The 10058-nt window shown below is 40.9% G+C and overlaps 1 protein-coding gene across 1 annotated transcript; it reads right to left on the bottom strand.

The window, feature by feature from the left end:
• Positions 1–1573: 1573 nt before the first annotated feature.
• Positions 1574–5796, bottom strand: LOC307258763 (olfactory receptor 1E16-like; the record flags this gene model as incomplete). Its single annotated transcript, XM_080038417.1, has 2 exons — positions 1574–1922; positions 5201–5796. The coding sequence occupies 2 exons, from the start codon at positions 5794–5796 to the stop codon at positions 1574–1576; spliced, it is 945 nt and encodes a 314-aa protein (XP_079894543.1).
• Between the last annotated feature and the right edge of the window lie 4262 nt (positions 5797–10058).

The following is a 10058-nucleotide window of genomic DNA, read 5'->3' as shown; positions in this document are numbered from 1 at the left end:
CTAGATGGGCAAAGCTGGCGGAGACATACCCCAATAGACTTGCAGCTGTTATTGCAGCGATAGGTGGTTCTACAACGTATTGACTCAGGGGGGCTGAATACTTATGTACGCCACGCTTTTCAGTTTTTTATTTCTAAAAAATAAATAAAACCATATTTTATTTGAATTCCACTTCACAATGATGCACCACTGTGTGTTGGTCCATCACATGAAATCACAGTAAAATAAATGTAAGTGTGTGGTTTTAATGTGATAAAATGTGAAAAATTCCAAGGGGTATGAATACTTTTGCAAGCCACTGTATATACTGTATATATTTAAAGCGTTGGCTTCCTTGAAAAAGTTGACATTTTATCTTGAAAGTGCTGGAAAAGTTATTGCATTTTACTCTTAAAAAGCTGTCCGAACCCTGAACTATGTTCCTGGTATTGGTGGTAATTTTAAATCTATCTTGTCCAATCTTCTTAAGATGTGTGAGTATTTGTATTGTGACTTGGTGAATTAATTAATAAAATAAAATGTATTTACTGCATATCATTGTAGATGTTTTTTCTTCTTCTACAGTTTTCTACAAGCCACTGCACTACAGTTTTGCACAACAATCATTTCAGTAACCTTTTCCTATTGTTAAACAGTAAGGGCACTGTTAAGACTTTGTTATATGGTAAGATACTAGCAGCACGGTTGCCTGCAAAATACTGTAAAGGTTAATTGACAGAATGTTACTGTAAAATGAATGTACACTACTGTAAATTATTTACAGTAAATAACTAGAGCTTTACAATAAGATACTGGCAGCACAGTTGCCAGCATATTACTGTAATATGTTTTTACAATAAGATACTGGCAGCACGGTTGCCAGCTTATTACTGTAATATGTTTCTACAGTAATAAGCTGGCAGCACGGTTGCCAGCTTATTACTGTAATATGTTTTTACAGTAATAAGCTGGCAGCACGGTTGCCAGCTTATTACTGTAATATGTTTTTACAGTAATAAGCTGGCAGCACGGTTGCCAGCTTATTACTGTAATATGTTTCTACAGTAATAAGCTGGCAGCACGGTTGCCAGCTTATTACTGTAATATGTTTTTACAGTAATAAGCTGGCAGCACGGTTGCCAGCTTATTACTGTAATATGTTTTTACAGTAATAAGCTGGCAGCACGGTTGCCAGCTTAATACTGTAATATGTTTCTACAGTAATCAGCTGGCAGCACGGTTGCCAGTTTAATACTGTAATATGTTTTACAGTATTAAGCTGGCAACCGTGCTGCCAGCTTATTACTGTAAAATAGCAAGGAAAAGTCTAACAGTGATAGTGAAGTTATTGAGCACTAGTAGAGCACTGTATACTGTCATCTGGAACAGCTTTTCAACAGTTGCAGTTGGAGACACCAACGTCAGATATTTTTAATCCTACATTTGACATTGAACATTTTAGTCTGTTTATTGGTTTATTTGTATCTATGATTTTAAAACACACTTTGGAGACAAATACAATGGCTTTTAACCACAGAACAGAGATTAAAAAAAAAACTCTTAACGCTTGCAACATGAAGAAACATAGGCCTATTTATTTTCTCTGAAACAAAAATCTTTTACATGATTGTCTTATCTTCGGTAGTTTAAATCCATACATAAAGGGGGTGATCATAGGTTGGAAAACCAGGAGATACACACTCAAAAGAATGCGTAGTTTAGTGGGTAAAATAGGCATATCTATTTTTGAATCAACAAAGTGAAAAAGGGTGCCCAAAAACATGTTTGTCACTGAGACAATCTGAGGTGTGACGGTGCTGATGGCCTTTTGCTTGCTTTCTTTAGAGGCATTCAGACAAACGGCCACTATCTTCATGTATGAGACTGTAATCAGACTAAATGGGATAACAACAGTCACAATGGCAAAAGGCAGGTCCGATATGCTGGTTCCATGGACGTCGATTTGGCTGAACAAGTGGGGGGGACAAACAGGCATTCTGGAGTGCATTTTCAAAAGTGGGGGGGACAATGAGGAAACATCTTTTTTTCTCTTTAGTGCAGGTAATGAACGGTTCTGAAAGACGGCATACCCGCTCACTAATGAATAAAATGTATACAAAACACTGATGTCTGACACATAGGCATTTTGACCGTGCTCAAATCAAGCCGAAGCACGGCTGGACTGTCGCACAACAATATTACTCCGCCTCGGTAACCATGGCAACCTAGCTAGTAGCATACATCAGGTCAGTACCTACTACAAGCTAGGTTGCCATGGAGACCGAGGCGGAGTAATATTGTTGTGACACATACTTTATCCCGCTTATTACATGGCTACTACAAAAAATAAAGCAATTAATTTTAGCAACATGTTTTTATGGTTTTAACAGCCAAAAAGAGTCCGCTACACGGTCGGAACTCACTCAGTAGCAACGGTAACTATGTCAAGCTGCGGCCAACCTAGAAGAGTTTAACAAAAAACAACTCGTTTCCCCAGCAACCCTGAGACCTTGTCTAACAACTGGAATAGTCATTGCAAACCCACTAGGTTCTTATGTAATGAAAACGTACTTTAATACACCAGTAAATAGGAACGACCAAGGATACGAACTAGTAACGGGGGAATAGTCTGCTCGCCCCGCTTGACTGTCTGCTTCAGCTGACCGGAGGCTCCGGCTCAGCTGTTAGCTAGAGCTACTGTTTTGCTAACACAACTCAAGACTCGCACACTGTACAAATAATAATTGTAATCGGCCAATATGTTTAACAAGAGCTCCATCTAGCTAACAAGCATCATCCCCCAACATAAATAACACAATTCACGAAGAAAATGACTGCGGAACAGTTACATTGCAGGCTGCAGCCTGAAGTTACTGTCTAACTGTCAATATGCGGCCAAAGTAGCCTACTCACGTCGTGTTGACTGGAGTCCTGTCGGACATTAAAGGTCTCATATTATGCTAAATGCACTTTTTAAATGTGTTCTAACATATCCATGGGGCCACGGTGTGCCTAGAGACTGCCAAAATATCAAAAAAAATAACAATCTCTCCTTTTCTCACTCTCCCCCTTTCTGAAACCCCCACCCCTCCCCCCCAATTTACTCCGTTCAGAATTCTCGCCGGCTATGTCGTCACAGCCGGCACAGCCACATCCCCATATTTTCTATATATGTCCATGCTTCCGATGCTTCCCCCCCCACATTAGTAACCAGAAATTTCCACCGTGCAGTAGTCTATGATAAAAAAAAAAAAAAAAAAAAAAAGTCTATGATAACCCCACCCCCCCATTTCTTATTGGTCCACGGCCCGAGATCCCGTGGCCGAGATCCCATGAGATTCCACGAGATTTTCCCCTGGAAAATTTTCTGAGCGACAGCCATGTTGCTTTCCCCCTAAGCGACAACAATGCCCATAGTAGCCTACAGCCTGAATGTTACATACACCAACACAGAATGCTTTTGCTCATACTCCACTAATTTATCTTATCCACAGCAGTCTATGCCTCGTTTTTAATAACACAACGGATAGGAAGCTACTTGTGGGTTTTTGCAAACAGTGAAACTGAAAGGAATGTTTTTATTGGTATTTTTGCCTGACTGGTGTATAGCTATTTAGCTTTGGGACAAGCATTCAGCTTTTGCTCATAAAAACATAATTCTATTACCCAAACCAGTCTGGAAATGCCTCGTTTTTAACAGGACAAAGGATTGTAACTTAATAGTGTGGAAGTGGAACTGATTTGTGCGGTACTTTTAGTTTATTTTATCGTCTGAGTCTTATTTTTAGCGTTAGCGCCCATGTAGCTTCTGATGTAGCACCAAGTTTTGCTCATAACACGCTGTTTATAGCTACTCCCCACAGCAGTTTGAAAATGACTCGTTTTTAATAGGACAAAGGATTGTAACTTAATAGTGTGGAAGTCAATTTTAAATATATTTTTTTCACTGATTTGTGTGGTACTTTTAGTTTATTTTATCGTCTGAGTCTTATTTTTAGCGTTAGCGCCCATGTAGCTTCTGATTTAGCACCAAGTTTTGCTCATAACACGCCGTTTATACTCCCCACAGCAGTCTGAAAATTACTCGTTTTTAACATGACAAAGGATGGGAAGATATTCCTGTAGAAATCAAGCTACTGTTTGAAGCTACTGTTTTCACTGGTTTTAATCATGTCAGGTCATGTCAAACTGTTCTCTTAGCCCGGAGCCTCTGGGTAACAACACTGTGTTCGCAGTCACGACTCACGCAGTGTCTCTCTAGTATCGCGAGAGCACGGCAGAGACGGTGGGAGAGCTCCATGGCCATATAAAGAAAGCCCGGCAGAGAGGTGGGAGGGGCCAGCCAGATCGCAGAAATACAGCTCATCCAGGACAATCAGGGTATAGAGGCTTGCTACAATAAATGATCCGAACGGGTTTTTCAGCAAACATCTAAAAAAATAAGTATTAGGGACTACTTGGACCATATAAAATTGACAGCAAAGTGCATAATATGTTACCTTTAACCATGACTCCTGTGTTCCCTGCTCTCCTGACACATGCAAAGTCATGTTGAAAAAGTATTCCATTGTTTTCTGAACGAGTAGTAGCCCTGTTTGTGGACGTCTATCCATCAAAACTGTGACGTAGGTCCTTAGCAACGGCCCTTGACAGCGGTCTGTCTGGCTGGAAATAACAGACCTGTAGAATGCTGTGATTTACATAGGATTCTCAAAGTGCCATGTAATAATTCTTGATAAACAACATCGTCAGTATCCATGTGCCGCGACACAAGCTGCTGTTAGTGTCCGCTACATTTACAGTCATTAGTGGGCATCCCTACAGTTTACACTTCACAACGGGACACTTAAAGCCACTCTCTGCTGCTGATTGAAATGCATCAGTCTTCTCTGGTGTGCAAACTAGCGGAGACTTCGGAGCATGTTCACTGTTTTGTCGTTGGTATCCACTGCTGTTGTGCTATTTTAAAAAAGTTTACGGTTTAAGCCTACTAGTGCCGAAACAAGGATAGGCGGCGGCCAATCACGGTCGCGCGCGCGCGCACAGAGATAGAGAGAGAGAGAGAGAGAGAGAGAGAGAGAGAGACACACCTTGACGCTGTGTTTTAATACGGCTGGACGCACTCCATGTCCGGCTTAAAAAGTGGGGGGTACAAAATGAGTCTTGACGAAAAGTGGGGGGTACATGTACCCCCCATCCCCCCCGTAATCGACGTCTATGGCTGGTTCGTATTGAAACTGAACATGCAAGTTTCATTACTAAGTGGGGGTCACAAAACACTTTGTTCATGACATTTCCACAAAAATTCAAACCAACAAGGAATGAAAAGATCAATATCACATTAAGAAATGAATACATCCATACAAGCAGAATGATCATACCTACTCTCCTTGTGTTCATGATGACATTGTAGTGTAAAGGATAACAGATAGAGACATGTCTGTCATAGGCCATGGCTGCTAAACTGCAAAACTCAACAGAAGCAGATGTGTAGATATAAGACATCTGGGTGAAACACCATGGCAGGGTGATTTCATGGGTATCTGAAAACATCTGTGACATCATAAGAGGATACACTGATGTGCTACCACTGATTTCATTCACAAATAAATTACATAGTAATATATACATCGGCTCATGCAGGTTTCTGTCTGCATATATGACTATAATGAGGAATGTGTTGGCTAAACATATTGAGAAGTACCATAAAAGCATTATGCTGAAATACAGGTATTTTGACTGTCCAATGTTACCATAAGCACTCAGCACAAAATACACAATCTCAGTTGAGTTCTGGTCTAAAGTAAGTGAAAACATGTTTTTCTTTAGAAAAATACACAGTAAAGAACAACACTACTCTACACACTAATGTGCAACTGCACACAGAGTGATTCACCACACTGTTAAAAAAACAAAGCTACATTCATTATGGTCATAAAGGTATATGCCTTTGCTTATTTGGATAATGGATTGTGATGCAGATTTACAAAGAATGAATGCTTGTGAATCTGGATTTCACACATTTGAAAAGTTTCTTTTTACTCACCTATGACACATTGTAAGGATTCTAAATGTGAATAATCATAGAACAAAATTAAGCATACAGTAAATGCACATCAATTAAAATTCCCATTTTAACCATATGAGCCAAGATCACTGGTATCTGACAAATACTATGAAAGCCTCCAGGTGTCTGCCACTACCCCCCCAACTGAAGGCAAAAGCCTCTGCCGAACCTTATACACTTAGTTGCGCTTGGTTGGGCAACACTAGAGGGCGATGTATGATAGACTCAAATTGCTTCCTGGTAACTCGAGGAGACGTTTTCATTGGTTGCTATTTGTCTTTGAATGCATTCATTTTAATAATCCTGTTTACCTCAAACAGCTTCTAGTTTCATTTACTTCATCATATTCACTCAGACACACTCAACAACCTTTTTTTGTTGTTCCTAGAATATTTAAAGAAGTTGGGAGACGAGCATTTAAGTTTAAAGCACCTTCAAATTGGAATAATTTGCCCTTCTCACCCAGAGCAATCACTTCTTTACAAAGCTTCAAGTGTGAATGTATAAGTTTGTGTTTGTCTTTAATAGTTTGTTTTGTGTATTGTATTTGTAGTTACTGTATGTTTTTCTGAGGACCCTCTCGGAAACGAGATGCTACATCTCAAGGGGCATATCCTCAAATAATTTTTTTTTAACTGCTAATACCAGCCGAAGAATGTTTATAAAATATCAAAAAGATTACATTTTTGAATGTTTACATTTGGTGAACTTTTCTTACTTTGTTTTCAAGCCAAGAATACAGAGGTACATCCTTTTTGGCAACTGTCAAGTGTATAATCAACACATCCCATTGTTTCATCAGATGCAACAGCATTCCTGCACGTCTGAGTGTTTCATATGGGAATATCTAACGTGTCCTCTCATGACTGTCTTAAACAAGTGTGTTTCCTAGACCAGGGGATCCAAACTTTTCAGCCTGCGACCCCCAAAACCCTGGAGGTGGCATATAATGTTGCCCACACTCACGCGTTCACATTATTAGGCCTTTGCTAACATGGGCATTAAAACAACATGAAAGAACAACAGTCCAACAGCCTTACTATTCATTTATAATATCATTAACGTTAAGCAACTCACAACGGCTACTTGCTACTGAACATAACTTCAATTTGCACATTTTGGCAGCGATGTCTCTTAGTGGCCTGAGGGCTTTTGACATGTGCTTAAGAACCATTAGGAGACGATTTATTGTCAAATGAGGAGTTGTATTACTGTACGATATGAACTGATCCAGCAATTTTAGATTTGCCTTTGGCGTAGTGCTCAAACTTCAAAACACTTTACAACTTCCGTTTTAAACCGGTGGACTATGGCAACAGGTGGTAATGACATAAATTTGCAAATGCCCAACGTAGCCGTCCACTCAACCGTCGCTGCTTAAAGTCCCTACTATTGGCGTTGCAGCAGCACACCACACACACACGTGCAAACCTTTATGTTTCTCGTTCTGAAACAGAGCTTAACGGTACAGCATGGAAGAGGAAAGGGTGGAACTTTCCCAGTTTTCGCAACTGTCAGCACTTGTGGTGCTTTCTTACTACACGGTACCGACTCTACTCTACTCTACTCTTCTCTACTCACTCGCCTTTTGGGGTTTTCCACTATGAAATCGTACCTGGTTTCAGGGAACTGCTTTCTTCATCATCAGTACCATATCCTGCACAATACGGTTTAGCAAAGCTACTGCACTGGTAAAACTTTTGGAGCTTGCTTTCTCTACAGTTTTGTTCTACCATCTTTCAAAACTGGCTTTTCAGACATGATCCTGGACCACACTGTGGTTCCTCAAGATAATACAGCCATTTCTCACATTGGTGGCTGACGAGAAAATCCAATGTGAGCTGGACAGGGCCACAATTGCATGTTTGTTAACGTTAATTTAAAAATAAATAAAACAATAACAGCCTGCTATGACACGTAACGTTTCTCTGAGCGGTAAAGGATCAACGTTATTTCTTCCAAAACATTTTTTTGACAATAATCGGCCTGATGAAGACTGAGTAGAAATGCATTGCTGCTAACGTTAGCCACTAGCGTCATTATGATGACCAGCTACACAGAGGCAGTACTATCATGGGTAGTATCCTGTAATGGAAAAGGACCTCTTGAAAAGTACCCAATACCAAAAGCTAGTAGAGTACAGTAGAACCGAACCGGTACCATATAATGGAAAAGCGCCAAAAAGGTTGAGATGACACTCAAACTGATTCTGTCTTTTCCCCTGTCTGGCAGGTGGCAGCCTGAATCTATGCATGTTTTGCTGACGTCGCCAAGTAACTGTCTGCATATCACCTGAAGTTAAATCTTAACAAGGCAGGGCTTCTTTTGTCCCCATGGATGGCTTCTCCTATGACCTCTCAGTTAACAGTAAGCACAGTGTGGTGTCCCAGCTTGGACTGCAAGATATCTGGTTGCATGGCAGGATGACCAGTCGCGGACTCAGACTGTTTGAAGGGCAGGGGCGAAAAAATAAAAAGGGCACATTCTGGACAACATGGGGCCCAACCAGCGCACACAGTGGCTTTTCTAACTCGATGCAAGCGCTGCCGAGAAGGGCCCGTTCGGGGGAATTGTTAAATCTCCATGTAGCACTTGTGTCACTTTGCAGTTTGGTTTATTTGCAGCTATAGTGCTTATGTGATTCTTGTTGTTCTGTGTTTGTACCTTCATTGTTGAATGCACTTAATGGAAGTTGCTTTGGATAAAACAGCGTCAGCTAAATAAAATGTACAGTAATGTTACAAAACATCAAAGACTGTGTTGTGGATGTTATAAAAATGTTTTGGGCTCATACAATTAAAAGGGTGGTCTGGGGGTCCCCTCCATAAAAAAATTAGCTTTCAAGACACTGTTTCCCCTTATTCTAGTGACTTAATAAACACCAAAATGAGTCTGTGCACTTTCACATTTTAGCCAAAGAAGGGAGGATGCCTTGCTGCTTTCATCTTTACTAACATTTAAGTAAAAATTAGACTGGAGAAAATTCAATGTGATGCTACCATACAGTCTTTGACCACTGACAGCCAGGTACGGAAAACTTAAAGGAAGCTTTCCTTCATGTTGAGGTGATAGCTGACTATTATCGTCTCTCTTGCATGAAATGACCTACACTTGAATGGGGACCGGATCTTGAACACTGAAAAAATTTACCGTACGGACGGACATACTCTTAATCCGCTTTTTGCTTGGTTATCCAGTGGAGATTTAAGAACCACTCGATGTAGCTGTTTGTCATAGCGACACCACATGAAAGAAATGCCTCTTTCCCATTCCCCGTTCGTCGGCTACCAAAGAGAGGAACGTCTGCACCTCATTAGCTAACCACAACATGTTTTTTCGGTTTGCCATATTCTTGCTACAGAGGGCACATCATCATCATTTAGGCCTATTGTATGGAGGGGCAACCTAGGGCACTCAATAATTGTTGTTCATGTGTACAGGGCAGCCAATAAGACACTTTCTCTCATTTTCACCACCATAGAGGGCACTTTAGCAACACTTTTTCAACCATGGGGGCACCAGACGGGCAGGAGGGCACTAGAAGGGCACTCATTAAGGCACGTCATCAAATTTTCTTGGTCTAATGGACACATCATCATAATGAATTGTATGAAGGGGCACCCTAGAGGGCACCCAATCATGTTTTGCACGTGAAAAGGGCAGTCAATAAGGCATTTCCTCTCAATTTCACCACTCTTGAGGGCACTTTAAGGCGCTTTTTCAACCATTGAGGCACGAAGGGGGGGGGGGGGGAACCCCTTTAGCTACCCTGCTCATTTACCTGCTCCCCTGTTTTCCACTCCCCTTATCATATACTCACTAGATATTAGTAATGTGTTGGGTCATTGTTGTGTTTAGGCCCAATCCCAAATCCCAATGGCCCTATCCCCTGTCCCTCAAAACAGAGTGTCAATGGGTATGGGTTTGAATGAGGCTAAGATCCTGGCTCCGGTCTACGGGCCAGTCTTGGGATCTAGATACTAGAGATCTTTTTTGACATGCTTGACAATTT

This window comes from Ammodytes marinus (assembly GCF_949987685.1).
Source record: "Ammodytes marinus genome assembly, chromosome: 12".
Lineage (NCBI taxonomy): Eukaryota > Metazoa > Chordata > Actinopteri > Uranoscopiformes > Ammodytidae > Ammodytes > Ammodytes marinus.
This window is presented reverse-complemented; position numbering and strand designations above follow the sequence as displayed.